Below are 18,623 nucleotides of genomic sequence, written 5' to 3'. Positions count from 1 at the left end.
GCCTAGGACAGGGACCAAGCCTCGGGGGCACGGGGGACAGTGGAGGGTGCTGGCTGCCCTCACACCCACTCCTGGTGTTCCCCGGCAGAGCACCCCACTTCCAGTTCCCCCCACCAGTGGGCCACATTTCCTGCAGGCCCCTCCTCAGGCTGCAAGGACCTCTTGCCACACCTGCCTCTAAACTTTAAATCCTGTCTTTCAAGTCTGACCAAGAGGCTCCTTCCCCAGGGCCCTGCTCCAGCTTTCTGTTCCCTAACCCATCACAAGGTGCCTGCTGGTTGACCCTCCCTCCCCCACCCCCAGGAGTGTAGGACGAGGGATAAGGGAAGGAAGGGAATGAAGGAAGGCCCATATGTCCATGGGCCTGCCGACCTCCCCCTCCCCACCACCTAGTGACAGATATAACCCAGCGTTTCTCAAAGTGTCTGTCAAATGTGAACTCCTGGGAGATGCACTTTAATGTCAAGGTTACACGTGTGAGAACTTTATAAAAACATCAACACCATGGGAGAAAATAAGGCTTTACCATTTAGAAAGGGCTGAGACACCGCTGTGCCCCAAGACTGAGGCAAGCCCATGCTCCTGCCTCAGTCTCACCAGGTGAGTGACTGAGGACCCACAAGCAGGCCAAGCGAGAGTGCTGGACAGACACCGAAGAGTCCTGAAGGGATGCTGTGGAGGTAAGGATACAAGTCTATACAAAAGTCTTTATTTTAACATTTAAAAGGAAGAATCACATGTTCATTCTGACAGCGTTACCAGACTGGGCCACCCGATAAGTTACACACACACAGGACTGGGAAGGTTATTGCACAGTGTTTCAAGGGTCAAGGCAGGACTAGGCATGACTCCCTTCCCCACAGCCAGGCTCTGAGTCCGTCTTCCACGAGGACGCCTTACTCCAAACAGGCTGCGGGGTGGCTGCCCTCAAACCTTGCCTCCAGATTGATACTATAACCAGTGAAGTAATACGATTCTCACAGCTGCTCCCACTGCTGCAGAGTATCGTGTCTGCAGAAGTGGGACTCCGAGCACTGCCTGCTCGTCAGCAGCATGTCCCGTAGAGTCTCGATGGCGGGCAGGCCACGGGGAAACATGCCAGCACCCTGCTCCAGGACAAGGCAGCCCTGGCCTAAGGATCTCTGCCCCCAAAGATTAAGACTGTTTGCTAGTTGATTCTTTTTTCTGACAACTTGATGGTTTTGAGTTGGCTGCGATCCAGGGGTGTTCAAGTACTTCTTTGAGGGTGGGCCTCTGGCTGGGGTTGTGCTTCAATAGTCTTGAAATGAGGTCCCTGGCTCCCTCGGGCACGCAGTCAGGGAATGTGAATTCCACCTGGATGAGTACACAATAAGTGACAAGAGTCACAACGTGGCTCAGAGAGAACACGAGAAACACTCAGATCATAGCCTCCTGTCAAGGCTGATAAGGAATTCTAACAACGACGGGTCCCTCTGTAGTGAGGCCTTACCCGTGATATTCTTCTGTAGGTCTCCTGGTATGTGTCTGCCTCAAAAGGAGGCTTCCCGACGAGGAACTCATAGCAAAGCACCCCAAGGCTCCAGAGGTCCACTTTCTCGTCGTGCATCCGGCCCTCAATCATCTCAGGGGGCAGGTAGTCCAGCGTGCCGCAGAGGGTGGTCCTCCTGAAAATACAGGCAGGCTCGGGTTGACGTGCTACTGTTTCTATTATCATGACAGCTGCTCAAAGGCACCAACCATTCCACTAACCCTGAGCGCTTTTCCTAGGCTAGCTCCTGTGCTACAAAGCAGGTGCTATTATAAACCCATTTTTAGATGGGGTGCTGTACCAGACCTCACAGTTAGCAATCATGTGGCACCCCAAATATGTCTAATTCCAGAACTTCCTTAAATGATATATAAGATTTAAAGTATCACCACTATAAAACTGTGTGAACAACTAGGGAAATTTGAACATGGACTAAATAGTAGATATTAACAAGACTAGGTTTCTTAGGTGTGATAATGGCTGTGATTATACAGGACAATGTCCTTAGCCTACTTACTGAAGCACTCAAAGGATGAAGCATGCTGTCTGTCACTTATTTTTTGAAGGTTAACCAAAACGTAGACACACTCAATGTGGTAAAATGTTAACAACTATTGGGAGTATAGGCACTGGATAGGCAGGTGATCAATTCAGCGTGTCTGTTTTTATAACAGAGGTTGGAAACAGACATCAAAACAGGAGCAAAGGCTAGGCAGATTTTGCTGCCTTGTACCAGTTACTCTTTGGTGCCACTGGTGCCTGGCAAGTGCACAAATGTTCGCTCACCTAAAGGAGCTGCCACCGCAGACTCCTAGCCTCTCACCACTGGATTCGGGAGAAGGCCCAGATCAAGAGCCTTGGAAGACAGCACAGTAACCTGAGAGCTCTTACAGCGAACCAGCTATGGGAAGCCGGGCCAAGTGACCAACATTTTATATGATATCCTCTTTAGAAAAGGATCAGCTAGCTTTCCTGTCGTGAGGACACCACTGGGCGGGCCAAGGTCCAGCTTAGCCCTGTGATCATACAGCCATTGCTGTTTGCCTCACCAGAGGCCAACAGCTCCCACTTGTGACAACCAGATTTTTTTCTCCCCTAAACAAAAAGAGACTGCAACAGCAGATTCAGTGCCTTGCTGGAAACAATTAGGAGTGATCTATATCAAAAACAAATCTCACACTCAACAGCATCCATTTGGGACTATACAGTTTTTTAAACTGGCTTTAAAGTAATCTGGTTACAATTTTTTAAAGACCTACCCCAAAGCTGACAAACTCTTAGCAGTAGATGTATGCTTTTAATTGCCCTACTTCACACATGGTTTCAAAAGCTCATTGAAACCCAACCTAAAAACAGGAGAAAATGTTTTAGCTCTGTTTGCAAAGTTCACTTAAATTGTTTCATAGGTTGGTCTCTCTGCTTTAAGAGGAGATAGGAAAGGACTGCTCTGTTGACAGAAGCAGACCAAAGAATCTTTACCCACCAGTCTGAAAGCTCCATCCAAACTAGTTTGGTTCCTTTAAGCTCCCAGTTCTAGAGCTCTGCAGGTGCTGCCCTCAGAACTCATAGAACTCGTGTCTCCTGGCCCTGGAGGCAGTGGAGTTTGCCTCCCCGTCAGTCAGGTGTTGTTCCCCCTCTACACACCGCATTTCATTCTGTGATACACTTGTCATATCTTTTACCTATTTGTCCCCTTCACTGGCCTCTAAGGATAGTATGCATCTTTAACCCCAGGTTGCTGCTGCTGTTAAGTTGCTTCAGTCGTGTCCGACTCTGTGCAACCCTATAGATGGCAGCCCACCAGCATTCTCCATCCCTGGGATTCTCCAGGCAAGAATACTGGAGTGGCTTGCCATTTCCTTCTCCAATGCATGAAAGTGAAAAGTCAAAGCGAAGTCGCTCAGTCAGGTCTGACTCTTAGCGACCTCATGGACTGCAGCCTACCAGGCTCCTCTGTCCATGGGATTTTCCAGGCAAGAGTACTGGAGTGGGGTGCCATTGCCTTCTCCGTAACCCCAGGATAAACATCCACAAATGGCTGCATAGTAAAAATGTTCTTGAAGACACTAGTTTCCTGCCAGGCCTAAATTACTCCAAAGCATGTATGTCAGTTACCTGACCCAACCGCCCACAACATCTATGCTTACATTTACTTACAGTAAATATTTTACTATTTAGCTCATTAGCCCCTAGGCTTTTACTAAACCAAACAAACAAGTTCCATCTCTGAAGTTATATACCTGGAGGATGGGGCATGTACCGACCACCCAAAATCGGCGATCTTAAGCTCTCCAGCTGATCCAAGGAGCAGGTTCTCTGGCTTAATGTCTCTGTGAATAACTCTCTTTGAATGACAGTAAGACAAGGCATTTGCCAATTCTGTGATATACTATTAAAACAAAAAGTATTGGAAATCCGTTTTAGATTTATATAACACAATTTTAGACATCTCTTCAGAAAGGAAACTCAACATAGATTTTAACATGTTCTGTAGATTTGAAAGCAAAAACTAGAGACAGTGGATGACTCTAGAAGAAAACAAACCAATTTAGTGTTCAGTGTGAAGTACAAGTGACTCTGTGCTAGGTTATCTGCTCACACAGCAGGTGCGACGCCGAAAGACAGCAGAACACCAAGGTACCACTACATCCCCACCTGGCAATTTATGGCCCAGAAGCCATGAATTATGACAATATTGAAAAACTGGTACAAATGAGGGAGTCGGGCCTGTAAACAATTTTTAAAATTCTTAAAAAAGAAAAACTTTATAGTCCATCCCCATTTTTAAAACTAAGGCAAAATTACAACAAAAGGGTTTGTTTGAAGCTATAAACTTAAGCAAGCCCAGGATTGGCTTTAACATGTAAATGAGAATTGTTTTCTAATATATTGAATATATTTAGTTCTGACTGACGTTTGAGAAGCGTTGGTTTCTCAAAAAGTAATTCTAAATAGGACTGAACATTATGTTATGCCAAAAAGGTTTACCAAATGAAGGGGTACAAACCAGATGTTATTGTCAGAAAGGACATTTTTCATTGCTTTCAGCCAAAAGGCAGAGACCAAAATTTAGACCATAAACTTAAATAAACCATAAATAAACTGAAAGCAAAGGTAAAGAAAGCTCGTCTCTTGCACCAAAGTGGGTGATGCTCGAAGAGGATACGGTAGGATTCCAGATGACAATGGGCTGCCCCTGCTCAAACCCGGCAGGAACCAGCGCTCTCTGCATCCACCCCCTCCACATACCCACATTAAGATTATGGATTATGTGTAAAGGTCCCTAACACTTCTCCAGAACTAGTTTTAATTAATCAGGAAAGAAAAACAGGTGTGTGTGTGTGTGTGTGTGTGTGCGCACGCACACGCGCACGTATAAACTACTAGGGAATCTAGAAAGAACCAATCTTTTACTTCCTTTCAAACAGCTATCCGTTTACACCAAAGTAAACTCCACTAGATTGAAGAAAACTGAGTACAAACATTACTTGCCAATTAAAGAAGAAACTACCTTGCCTAGTTAATATTTAAAAAGCAAATAAAATAGATTTCTACTTAACCAAAGGGCAAATATTTAAGTTGAAATAGTATGTCTTCACTGCACAGACAGAACCAGAGGGGTCATTCACCAACAGTGCTGTGATTTCAGTAGAAGATAAAAGTAAAACCACTTGAATTTAATGCCATTTAGATCAATGCCAAAAAGATAAGTGTACATACTACCCAGAGACCTCCACCAAGAAACAGAACAAAGTAACCACCATTCTATAGGCCCTTCATCTGCTAATTCAACAAAAAACAGTCCAAATTAAGACAACGTCTTCAAACAGTTTTCACATTAATAAAGAAGAGTACAATCCATGAAAAAAAGAAAAAGGCAAAACAAAAACCTGATATGTTGGATTTTAAGATTAAAAATGTCTGCCCATGAAAGACACAGTTAAGCGAAGGAAAGCACAAGGCACAGAAGGGGAGAAAATGTTTGTAAAACACACGATAAAGGACTCATCACAAATACATGCGGATTCTTAAAACTCAGTAAGACAACAAAAAAATTTTTAATGGGCCAAAGGTCTGAACCTGGGTTCGGTCCCCAAGTTGGGAAGATCCCTTGGAGAAGGGAAGGCTACCCACTCCAGTATCCTGGCCTGGTGAATTCCATGGACTGTACAGTACTGTATAGTCCATGGAGTCACTAAGAGCTGGACATGACTGAGCAACTTTCACTTTCAAAGGTCTGAACAGACCTCAAAGATGCTACAGAGATGGAAAATAAACACCTGAAAAGATGCTCAACCTTGTATGTTATTAAAGAACTGCGAATTAAAGCAATGAGACACTGCTGTACACTTACTGGGAAGACTGAAACTCAAAAAGCACGCCAGCACCACTTGCTGGTGGGGAGCCACAGGCACGCATGCGTGGGCAGGAATGCACAGATGGTAGGCATATCCACTGCAGAAACTGCTGACAGTTTCCACAAAGCTAAACGCAGACTTAGGTACAAGCTAGCAAGCACCCCCCTAGGTATCTACCCAGCAGATATGAAAACTTGTGTCCCACAAAAAGCCACATGCAACTGTTTATAAAGACTAGAAGCAACCAAGATACCCTTCAATAAATGAAGCAATAAACCAAGGTAGAGCCCTATGAGGGAGTATTATTCACCAATGAAGAGAAATGAACCATCAAACCCTGAGAGGATACAGACGAACCTCAAATGCATACGGTTGTTTCCCACAAGGGAAACTGGTTAACAATTCTGACACCACTACACATGAACACTGGAATTGGATAAAAGGATGGCCGATGCTGGAATCCAAGTTTCTCAGTGTTGGAGTGGAGGCTATGATAAGCAAGGGAGGAGAGTAAAATGATCCATGTGATAAGGGACTCATGTTTACTATAGATACTATAGATACAGGTGGATAATTATGAATACTTTCATATACATGCAGATACTGAGATTACAATACACACATCTCAATGCTCTCTTTCAGCTGAAAGCCCAGAAGTGGTAACAGTAGCAATGAGCATATCTAGCACCCAGATCAAGGCTTCTAATAACATTTTCCAGTAAAAGGAAGCAAAGCTCCTTAGAGAAATAATGAATTCTAAGACTTAGAAAATGTGTAAGACGAACCCGGAGCACCTTATGGCACCGACAAACAGAAAGTGCTTTTAAAAAAAACACAGGCCCAGACTCCCCACAATGATGGGGACAGGTCAGAAGGACACAGGCACTGTGTGAAAGAGCAGCCGGAGGCCAAATCTGGAACAAACAATGAGAGCCAAGTGCTATTAGATTATCCTCAAAGTATCAAGTGTCCATATTCATAAATATTTGAGGAAATCAATAAGGGAGAAAAGACAGCTCTGTAGTACAGAGTTCCAAGTAATATATGTCGATACCCTGCCCTGTAGGAGAAGAGCTGTTCCTCTGAAAAGGGAGAGAGAGTAACTCTACAGAGGAGAAGCCTGACAAACACTACCCCAGCCGGGTGGTCGAGACCAACACCTGGGGATGAGTCAGGTCAGTAGCTTGTATCCTTAGAGAATGCCTTTCACCTCTGACCTTCCTCCCAAAACCCATGACCCTAACCTAAGGTTATGACCAACCTAGACAGCATATTAAAAAGCAGAGACATTACTTTGCCAACAAAGGTCCGTCTAGACAAGGCTATGGTTTGTCCATTAGTCATGTGTGGATATGACAGTTGGACTATAAAGAAAGCTGAGCGCTGAAGAATTGATGCTTTTGAACTGTGGTGTTGGAGAAGACTCTTGAGAGTCCCTTGGACAGCAAGGAGATCCAACCAGTCCATCCTAAAGGAGATCAGTCCTAGGTGTTCGTTGGAAGGACTGATGTTGAAGCTGAAACTCCAATACTTTGGCCACCTGATGCAAGAGCTGACTCATTGGAAAAGACCCTGATGCTGGGAAAGATTGAGGGCAGGAGGAGAAGGGGACGACAGAGGATGAGATGGTTGGATGGCATCATCAACTTGATGGACATGGGTTTGGGTGGACTCCAGGAGTTGGTGATGGACAGGGAGACCTGGCGTGCTACAGTTCATGGGGTCACAAAGAGTCGAACACGACTGAGCGACTGAACTGAATCTAATCATGAGAAACAAAGGAAATCTGAATCTAAGTCTGAATTTCAGACAATAGTTATGTACTAGTGCGATGGCATCCCACTCCAGTACTCTCACCTGGAAAATCCCATGGACGGAGGAGACTGGTAGGCTCCAGTCCATGGAGTCGCAAAGAGTCGGACACGACTGAGCGACCTCACTTTCACTTTCATGCACTGGAGAAGGAAATGGCAACCCACTCCAGTGTTCTTGCCTGGAGAATCCCAGGGACGGAGGAGCCTGGTGGGCTGCTGTCTATGGGGACGCACAGAGTCGGACATGACTGAAGCGACTTAGCAGCAGCAGCGGTCCATTAGTTATAACAGTTGTACCACAGATATAAAACAGTAATAGAAGTCAGATGTGCAAGGAAAAAGTAAGTCTGCACTATCTTCAATTGTTCTGTAAATCTAAAACTAATCAAGAATACATTCTTCTCTTTTAAACAGGGTAACTATTTATATATATTTCCACAGAAACAGCTGTGGAAATGAACCACAAGATTTCATTTGGTATTTGATTTTACCTGTATATGAGGTACCTAAGCAAAATGGCTGTCTGGGGAGGCCTTACAAATAGCTGTGAAGAGAAGTGAAAAGCAAAGGAGAAAAGGAAAGATATAAGCATCTGAATGCAGAGTTCCGAAGAATAGCAAGAAGAGATAAGAAAGGCTTCCTCAGTGATCAATGCAAAGAAATAGAGGAAAACAACAGAATGGGAAAGACTAGGGATCTCTTCTTCAAGAAAATTAGAGATAACAAGAGAACATTTCATGCAAAGATGGGCTCGATAAAGGACAGAAATGGTATGGACCTAACAGAAGCAGAAGATATTAAGAAGAGGTGGCAAGGATACACAGAAGAACTGTACAGAAAAGATCTTCACGACCAAGATAATCACGATGGTGTGATCACTCACCTAGAGCCAGACATCCTGGAATGTGAAGTCAAGTGAGCCTTAAGAAAGCATCACTACGAACAAAGCTAGTGGAGGTGATGGAATTCCAGTTGAGCTATTTCAAATCCTGAAAAGATGATGCTGTGAAAGTGCTGCACTCAACATGCCAGCAAATTTGGAAAACTCAGCAGTGGCCACAGGACTGGAAAAGGTCAGTTTTCATTTCAATCCCAAAGAAAGGCAATGCCAAAGAATGCTCAACTACCGCACAATTGCACTCATCTCACATGCTAGTAAAGTAATGCTCAAAATTCTCCAAGCAAGGCTTTAGCAATACATGAACCATGAACTTCCTGATGTTCAAGCTGGTTTTAGAGAAGGCAGAGGAACCAGAGATCAAATTGCCAACATCTGCTGGATCATGGAAAAAGAAAGAGAGTTCCAGAAAAACATCTATTTCTGCTTTATTGACTATGCCAAAGCCTTTGACTGTGCAGATCACAATAAACTGTGGAGAATTCTGAAAGAGATGGGAATACCAGACCACCTGACCTGCTTCTTGAGAAACCTATATGCAGGTCAGAAAGCAACAGTTAGAACTGGACATGGAACAACAGACTGGTTCCAAATAGGAAAAGGAGTACGTCAAAGCTGCGTATTGTCACCCTGCTTATTTAACTTCTATGCAGAGTACATCATGAGAAACACTGGGCTGGAAGAAACACAAGCTGGAATCAAGATTGCCGGGAGAAATATCAATAACCTCAGATATGCAGATGACACCACGTTTATGGCAGAAAGTGAAGAGGAACTAAAAGCCTCTTTATGAAAGTGAAAGAGGAGAGTGAAAAAGTTGGCTTAAAGCTCAACATTCAGAAAACGAAGATCATGGTATCTGGTCCCATCACTTCATGACAAATAGATGGGGAAACAGTAGAAACAGTGTCAGACTTTATTTTTTTGGCTCCAAAATCACTGCAGATGGTGACTGCAGCCATGAAATTAAAAGACGCTTACTCCTTGGAAGGAAAGTTATGACCAACCTAGATAGCATACTCTAAAGCAGAGACATTACTTTGCCAACAAAGGTCCAACTAGTCAAGGTTATAGTTTTCCAGTAGTCATGTATGGATGTGAGAGTTGGACTGTGAAGAAAGCTGAGTGCTGAAGAATTGATGCTTTTGAACTGTGGTGTTGGAGAAGACTCTTGAGAGTCCCTTGGACTGAAAGGAGATCCAACCAGTCCATTCTGAAAGAGATCAGTCCTGGGTGTTCATTGGAAGGAATGATGCTAAAGCTGAAACTCCAGTAATCTGGCCACCTCATGCGAAGAGTTGACTCATTGGAAAAGACTCTGATGCTAGGAGGGATTGGGGGCAGGAGGAGAAGGGGACGACCGAGGATGAGATGGCTGGATGGCATCACCGACTCGGACGTGGGTTTGGGTGAACTCTGGGAGTTGGTGATGGACAGGGAGGCCTGTCATGCCGCGATTCATGGGGTCGCAAAGAATCGGACATGACTGAGCGACTGAACTGAACCGAGCTGAAGCCAGTGTTGGTACCAAGGACCAATTTTGTGGGAGATAATTTTTCCACAGACCTGGGGTAGGGCAGATGGTTTCGGGATGACTCAAGTGCATTACATTTATTGTGTGCTTCATTTCTATTATTATTACATCAGCCTGACCCCAGATAATCAGGCATTAGATCCCAGAGGTGAGGGACCCCTGTACTAAGCTAGCTTTCCATGAAACGAAACCCCCTCTATTATATAATGAAAGGTACAGCACTGTGTAGGACAGGTATAGAGTAAACAGAATTAGTCTGAACAGTAAATGAAAACTCACCGTGGCAGTTCTCTGCTCATCAAACTTTGACAGTTTCTGAAGTTCTCTATAGACAGCTCCGAGGGGTGCATATTCCAAAATTAAGTAGACTCTGGTAGCATCATGGAAATAACCATATAGTCTGAGGATGTTTGGATGCCTGCAATGAAAGATGGACACCTGGTATGGTGGGGCATCTGTACTGAGTATCAGATCCCTCATGTGAAACCAGTGGTGAGAACTGCTGCTGGTCACAGATTCCACCTTCCACTGCCCTTGAAAATATGAAGCTATGAACCCACTGTAAGAAAAATATGTACACTGCTATCAATTTACATGCATTCCAAGGTATTAAACCTGGACCTCAGGTTTAGTTAAGACTATTTCCTTCCTTTGAACCATCTATATTCTTAGGGGGAAAGAATTCAGCTAAATATTAAGTCTCCGCAAATTGAAAGAAAAAAAAAAAAAGACGTGCCATTCCCACAGTAGTTTGAAACTCAAATTCCATGAGACAGACAACACAGGCCATGTTCAATAACGGCAGCAAATGTGCTGTGGAGGACTTTGGACAGCTGAGCACAGGCTAGCTGAGATTTTTTTAAATTCACTGAAAACAAAAAGATCCACTGGCTAAAGTCAACCTATAGGCTACCAGTGTGCAACCTGAACTCAAAATAAGAGGTATCATTCCTTTAATTATCCACCAAAACAAAACAAAACTCATCCAGTAAATTACTCCATTAACAAGACAAACCTTCAAGCAATTTTTCCAATCCACAGCAGTTAAGTCTAGATAAATCTTTGAAAAAATGATGAATTTAGTCATTCTTTGCAGTACTATGAAGCCAGCCTTCTACAAAGAAGTTCATAAACATTGAAGTCTAAGCTCTGTACGCCACTCTCCCGGACACCATTTGAAGACTTACCTGAGATGCGACTGTATTTCTACTTCTCTTCTCAGCTGATGCTCAACGCCGGCCTTCTCCAGCTGAGCTTTGAATAATACTTTAAGAGCCAGAATAAACTTGCTTTGTTTTTCTCTTGCCAAATAAACATTACCAAACTTTCCTTTACCCAGCGGGCGACCAATTTCAAAATCTTCCAAAGCCCATTGCCTTCTGGGGAAGAATTGAACATTTTAAAGTCTGAAGAAAACACATCCTTTCTAATGAGGTATATTAATGAGTAGCAGACACCCCAGTCCTATCAATAATTCTATACTCAAAGTGGTATCAGCACGTATCCTCGGCAAGAACCAAACCATAGCCTCCTCTGAATGAGTCTGTGACAGGGAAAAATCTGGACTTCTGGAGCTGAGGCACTTGCTGGGAAGTGTTCTGAGACAGTACTATGCTCTGAGCACAGACCTATTAGCAACAATGCTAAGACCACAGGAGGATTGGATGAGGAACTGGAGAAGCAAGAAGGTTCCAGAAACAACTGGGAACTTCTTTCAAATGGCCTCCTCTCGACGTGGAGACGCCACCCCTCTCTGCGGTGGAGAACCACTCTGGGAAAGCAAATAGGATGGAGCCTACAGGACAGTGGGCTGGGAACCACTGGATGAGACTCTCAGAAAGTTTCTGGTAGGCAGATAGAGCATAAAAGGCTGTGGCTAGAGTCTAGACAGTTCAGAGACTGAGAGCAAGGGAAAATACAGCCAAGCTTTTTATGGAGAACAGATATAGTAAGTGCATCAATACTTTCAAAGTACTCTACAGTCAAGTATTTGTCCATAGGGCTGCAAGAGGACCACCTTTTGTTGTTTAACTGCCACCTCTTTATTAAAAGTAGCAGAGAAGCATACAGAAACTGTATGTGGTAGTTACTTCTGAGGGTCGAGAGGAAGTTTCACTTGATTTCTGTAACAGATTCTAGGTCAAATATAAGTCCTTTCTAAATGTGAAAAGTAGTAAGAAAAACTCGAGTCTCTCATAAACATCATTAAAATCCCTTCTCTCTTTGAAGATTTAGAAACTATAGATGTTCCAAATTTCCAAGTGAAAGTACAAAGGTCTATTTTTAACAGGTCTGTTCCTATAACTAAATTTGCAATTAAATGACATTAGTATGTTCTAGCAGAATGATGGTACAGAACTTTGGACATAAGATAAAACTTACTTTTTTGATTCTTCATTTTTTTGTTTTGACGCCACTTCCTTCTCAGGATTATTTCCTAAATAGAATAAGTTAACAGTCTTTGATTAGAGATGAATCAAAGAGTAGTCACCAAAATATCAGTGGTATGCCCAGAATGACAGATCTGGGCTATTTTTGGTTTTATTTTAATAAGGAAAAAAGAGATGACTACACTGTAACCTGACTCCTGCCATCTGAAGTCTGTATAAAGCTTTTGAGAGTAAAAGATAAGCAGATACATCATAGGCCCTCAGATAATCTAAAAACCCAGGGCTGTGTAGATTCTCCCTGGAGCCTCAGTTTCTAAATGAAGAGCTTCTAAACAGAGTTGCCAGTCTTCCCATTCATAACAATTCATCACCTCTTACCCAGGAGGTGGGTCAGCATCAGACAATGTGCAACAAAACACGAGCCAACCACCACCCTCCTCCCACTGTGTCAGCAGCCAAGGGGAAATTACACTGGACATTTCTACTTGCGTATTTCCAGCACTTCAACCTCCAAGAGTAGCACAGTTTGCCCTGGTGAGATTTTTGAATTCAGGTCTAAACTGTAGTCTTTCCCTCCACAGTTCACGATCTCAGTTTAATGGTTTAATGCCACCGGTATAACCACCGTCCCCACGTCTGGCTTACTGCCCCATTCTGTCAAGCTGGCATCCTAAGTGAGCTCTCAAATCTGTCTGAATCACTCTGCCCTGGCTGTGTTTGCATAAGTTAATGCTTCGAAGTCTTAGCTTCTTCCTCCACAAAATCGAGGTAGAAACTACGGTTGCCTCTGTAGAGTGCTTACGAGGACATAATGACACAACATGGATGAAGAAAGCCTGCTATGGAGCACTCAACAATTGGGAAATAACTATTAACACCGACCCAGCTCAGGCCCCTGCAATACTGGAGACAAAACCCAATGGCCTCCCTCCTACCTGGTACCCCTGGGTCCAGCATGGCTACTCTTCAATTCATCCCACACATCCAGATAAGCTTTCTTTAAGAGGCAAGTCAGCCCCTCCTCTGCTCAAAAACCTTTCAGCAGCTTCCCAGTACATAGGGGACAGAGCCCTGCTGAGGCCGACAGTGCCCACCCTGACCTCGCCCTGCCTGCCTCAGTCCACTCACTCCCCGAACCCCCAGCACTTCCCTCCACGCTCCAGAACCTTGGAATTTTTCAGTTCCAAGTATACTTGCTAAAAGAATGCCCTCTGCCCCAATAAGCAATCCAAAGAATACGGGGCTGCTGTTGTGTCTTCCCTGACTGCCCACCTCTTTCAGGAGGGTGGGGGTCAGGCCTGGACCACAGTAGACTTGTTACTTCACCCCGACATCAGATGCTCTCCCCATCCTCAGTAGAAATGATGTAAAAGATAGGGTTCCAAATAGTAAACACACATCTGTATATGTGGGAGTGGGGTTTTTTTTTTGGCAAATAAAAGAGTGGCTCTCCAATGAGCCTAAGAAGACTGCTTACCGGGCGCTGGTGGCTGGGGTTGTTTGCTCTTCTGGGTGTTACTTGGTGGCCTGGCGACAGGACGAGGGGCGCTGGCTGCCTGCGGTGGCTTCTGCTTCAGGGTCTGTACTGGTTTCTGGATGGAGACTAGCTTCTGTGCTTGTGAAGGAACACGCTGCGAGGAATTTGTGGGACACAGGACGCGCTGAGCCTGGCCGCTGTTCACAGACACCGGATTCTGAGAGGGAAACTGCTGAGCCACTGGAACACGTTTTGGGCCATCACTAAGTGGAACTGCAGTCTAGATTGGGGAGGAAAAAGGAATGTGATGGTCCTCATGAAGGAAAGCTGAGTATCTTGAGAGTATTCCAAAGGTCTGTCTTCTAATATTGCAATATAATGACTGTCACTGGAGAAGGAAATGGCAACCCATTCCAGTATTCTTGCCTGGAGAATCCCAGGGATGGAGTAGCCTGGTGGGCTGCCATCTATAGGGTCACACAGAGTCAGACATGACTGAAGCGACTTAGCAGCAGCAGCAATGATAACAGATGGACAGGGAAACCGACTGGAATCAGCACTTGCAGACGATACAGTTAGTATAGGGTTGAAATACCTGAACGACACCTCCTACCCACTCCCCAACACTCTACCCCTAAAAGTCATGTCCCCATTAAAAAAAACGTTCATTAACTAAACTTTTATCTAAAAAGGGAGGCATTAAACACTTTCTAAGAATTCTCAGTGACTTGGGAATTATTCTTTAGCAAGAAGCTACAATTCAGAAACTTTATACTAAAATCCCAATTCCACTGAAACTTCTTCCAACAATATCTGTATTTTTTCAGTCTTTTCTCTAAACACATAAAATATTCAATAGTGATTATTTTTTCATGAAGTTTTATATTTGCCACATGTTCCACAAAAAGCTCATTATATAATTTTTTAAATAATGATGAACACAGTTTTAATAGTCCCCAAAGCTAATTACTATTGATTTACTAGTGCTTCAGTTTCCAAGTACTCACAAAACGGATCTGAGGCAAAAGAGGAAACAAACACAGGCTCTTCAAAAAGTTAGAGCGAAATAAAAGTTACACTGAGAGAAGCAACAGAGCCTTGTTGAATGCTGAGAAAAGCAACGAGTTCCCACCCAGGGACGTGGTGGAGGAACCACAGTCACATCTCAAAGGAAAGGTGACAACAACTCTAGGCTTAAACCCAACTTCCCTTTGGGTCTTATAAAAGGGATCTGAGATTCCTGATTATTCAATTTACCTTAGGCCCTGAGATGCAGTTTTCTTTACATCTGTCCATGATTCCTGAAAAGGAAAAAAGAACCACCTTTAATTTGTAAAAATCCATCTGCTTCAAAGCGTCACACTGGATCAGGGTTAAAAATCCTGATGAAAAAGCCTCAGCATCACACAGAATTTGACATGATTTGTTGTCCATGAAGGCTGATAAGGGAGCAGCATTTTCTCCTGTGATAGAGCACAAGTATGGGGTTTAGATCAGGTTCAGGTGTGGGGCCTTTCTTTCCCCTCACACACTGCATCCCATCCTCTCCCCTCCCTGGTACTCCAGCCCCACTCCTGAACTGCGTTACCCCACTCTCTCATCATCTCTCTAATGAATCCCTTCCATCAGTCTACAGGCCAGCTTCCTTAAGTGCTGCCTTTAAATAAAAAGTCCTCTTTACCCTTAAATTGACTCAAACTATGACCACATCTCTGGCCTCCCCTTTCAGCAGCAGAACTGGGCAACAGTTGTCTCAATCACCTCCCTCACCGGGCTGCAGGCTCCCTCTCACAGGGTTTTCATCCCCACCAGGCTCTGGGCAGAGGGTGGGCAGAGGGCAGACCCGACTGTTGCCAGATCCAAAGGTCAAAGGTCAATTCTCAGCCTTCCCCTCAAGAGCATTCCTGGCATTCCAGGGGGTCCTGCACAGACTTGTCTACTAGCTGTCCCAAAGCAAACACCTTGGCTGATGAGCCTCACCTGTGCCACCAATCAGTGTCTAGGGTAACCGTGGAAGGGATTCCCCACTGTCTGTCTACACCTTCGTAGGGCCCCAGGGCTCTAAACATCTCTATTAGGAGAATGCAAATTGGTGCCTTCTGCCCTCTCCTCTCCTGCCAGGCTCTCTATCACCTGCTGAGCATGCCCCAGGAAAGCCTGCCAGGCATCTCAACCCAACACACCAAATGAAACCTCTTCTTCCCCAGCTTTTAATACCATCCACAGGCTGAGGACCCCCAAATTTCCATCTCGAGCCCAAAGCTCCCCTCTGAACTCCTACCACCTGGTAATCTGAGCGGCATCACAGCCCTAACCTGTCCCCACTGACGTCCTGCTTCCTCCCAATACTCGCTCCCCTTCACCTGCTCTCTCCACCCTGCCAGTTGCTCAAGTCTAAAGTCTTATAATCTTTTACATGGTTCTCCCTCAAACCCTGTATCTAAGCCATCGGCGTACCCTACAGGCTCTATTTTGAAAATCACTGCTCACAACCTTTCCTACTCCCACCTGGTCAAACCACAATTTTCTCTCCCTTCAATTATTTGCAAAAAGCTCCCAGTGGCCACTCTGCTTTCACCTTTGCCCCATTATGGTCCATCTGCAACACTGTGCCCAGTGATCCCTCTAACAAGTCAGATATATGGATCCTTGGGCCAGAGAAACCGTTATCCATTTCTCTTGCTCCCTAAATTCTAGAATCCTATCAGAAAGCACTCTTCAGACCCCCACTTGCACATCCACTTTATAAGCAAACAAATAACTCCACCTGCAAGAGGAGACCAGACTAAAGAATCTGGAGTCCTTATATCAAACAGCCATTCGGAAACAGACAAGAAAAGGAAATACATTCTCATATCATGTGAACGGTATTCTCACCCATGCTGTGGTGCCTTCTTCACTCTCCCTGACAGTTACAAGCAGCTGACTCATGAGATCACATAGCTCTACAGACACTGGTTTTATAGAAGCTACCAATATTCATTCGCTCCAGGTAATACACTTTTCCTTCTCAGGAAGAATAATGGAACAGAATGGACTAAGTCTCTGCTTCAGAATTCCGCAGAGAGCCACAGAAGACAGTTTCTCAGGTGATTCTGGACTCCAGCCAAGTTCGAGAGTCTCATGTCCAGGCGACCTGCATAAGATCCCTCCACTTCAAACTGGAGATCCTACTAGTCTACAAAGAAAAGCAGATTTAATAGCACTGTGGGTGGAGACTTCTCCTTCCTTCATCAAACCTGCAAATTACCCGCACATATGAAGGGCAGTGGAGAGGAAATGAGTATGCTGCTGAAACACGTTTAATTCAAACAACAAGGAAGGTTAAGGATGAGAAGAAAACATGAGTGAAAGTCAAGGATGGTAGCCACATGTACATCAGGAGGACAACTGTTAGAAATGGAGACTTTGGAGCCCAACTCTAGACCTAACAAATTAAGACCCTGCGTTTCAAAGACATCCCCAGATGACCAGTATACACCGGGCATACACTAGTTCTCAATAAAACATCAGAATCACCTGTAGAGCTTGATAAAAATGCAAACACCTGAGCCCTACACCCAAGCACTTCTGATCCCTTGCTTGCATGGGTGGAGTCTAACTCTGTGCAACTCTATGGACTGTAACCCACCAGACTTCTCTGTCTATGGGATTCTCCAGGCAAGAATACTGGAGTGGGTTGCCATGCCCTCCTCCAGGGAGGACCAGGGATCGAACCTGAGTCGCTTCATAGCGCCACCTGGGAAGCCCCTCTGATCCCTTAGGTGGGTTCATATTTTTAACTAGAACGCTCAAGTAATCCCGATAAAGGGAGTCCAGGGTATACGGTTTGAGAAGCACTGGCTTCCAGGTTTATCTATTCACCCACTCATCCATCCTGCCCGGACAAGGGCCTTTCCTGGCTAGTCTATTCAAACTAGCCCACTTCTAGTACTCATCCCTATCGGAAGTTATCTTGTTAAGTTTATCGTCTGTCTCCTCACCCACCACCCCTAGAACGTAAATTCCAAAACGGCAAAAAAACATTTTGCATTCTTTCTTACCCAGGTGCTCACTTAACATGAGAACCCCATCAGAAAGCAACCCTCCACCCCCACAACCCCATTCACTCCGGGTGTTCAATAAACACCAGGCGGCATGCTGTAGGGCATATCAATATCCAAGCACAGAAGGGAGGGTGCAGGAAAAGCACGGGGGGCGGGGGAGGGGGCGCAGGGAGGAACGGGAAGGGGGGGGACGGAAAAGGAAGCTCTGTCGCCCCGACCACCCCTCGTTGACCCAGCGATCCCCAAGACCGCTTCCCTCCCACCAACCCGCAAAGGCCACCCTCGGTCCGCCCGCCCGCCCGCCCCAGAGAGATGCCCCAGGTCTACGCACCTGTGGACTCCCACCTCCGATCCAAAGAAACCAAGTCCTCCCGAGAGCTCAGCCGTTAAGATTCAAAGTCTTCATTTTAAATAGGAGCTAAACTCTCTATTCCGAATGCTGATTGGTCGGGGATAGAGAGGCGCTGCCTTTTCATTGGTTCAAAGCCAACTCTACAGCTTGAGTCACAGGCCGGCGGAGAAGACGCGCAGGCGCATTTGCTCCGTAAAGCCCCGGAAGTGGTGGAGCCAACGGCCCGACACACCCGTGGCCGTTC

The 18,623-nt window shown here is 45.0% G+C and overlaps 1 protein-coding gene across 2 annotated transcripts; it reads right to left on the bottom strand.

Moving 5' to 3' along the window:
- Positions 1-687: 687 nt before the first annotated feature.
- On the bottom strand, positions 688-18,408 carry AURKA (aurora kinase A). Of its 2 annotated transcripts, none has more exons than XM_012188064.5 (9): positions 18,359-18,408; positions 15,239-15,282; positions 13,982-14,261; positions 12,497-12,551; positions 11,302-11,493; positions 10,394-10,532; positions 3,751-3,899; positions 1,472-1,646; positions 688-1,335 (listed from the first exon to the last, which is right to left on the bottom strand). In XM_012188064.5, the coding sequence occupies exons 2-9, from the start codon at positions 15,275-15,277 to the stop codon at positions 1,156-1,158; spliced, it is 1,209 nt and encodes a 402-aa protein (XP_012043454.2). In that variant the 5' UTR covers positions 15,278-15,282; positions 18,359-18,408; the 3' UTR covers positions 688-1,155.
- Positions 18,409-18,623: the final 215 nt, after the last annotated feature.

This window comes from Ovis aries, chromosome 13, assembly GCF_016772045.2.
Source record: "Ovis aries strain OAR_USU_Benz2616 breed Rambouillet chromosome 13, ARS-UI_Ramb_v3.0, whole genome shotgun sequence".
Taxonomy (NCBI): domain Eukaryota; kingdom Metazoa; phylum Chordata; class Mammalia; order Artiodactyla; family Bovidae; genus Ovis; species Ovis aries.
Note: the sequence above shows the minus strand (reverse complement) of the source record. Positions and strands in the feature narration are given on the sequence as shown.

Excerpts from the sequence above, each read along its gene's own strand:
- AURKA (XM_012188064.5), bottom strand. The coding sequence starts at position 15,277 with ATGGACAGATGTAAAGAAAACTGCATCTCAGGGCCTAAG. Across the intron at positions 3,900-10,393 it reads ATGAGCAGAGAACTGCCACG|TATATCACAGAATTGGCAAA; the intron begins GTGAGTTTTCAT and ends TTGTTTTAATAG. Across the intron at positions 1,336-1,471 it reads CCTACAGAAGAATATCACGG|GTGGAATTCACATTCCCTGA; the intron begins GTAAGGCCTCAC and ends GTACTCATCCAG.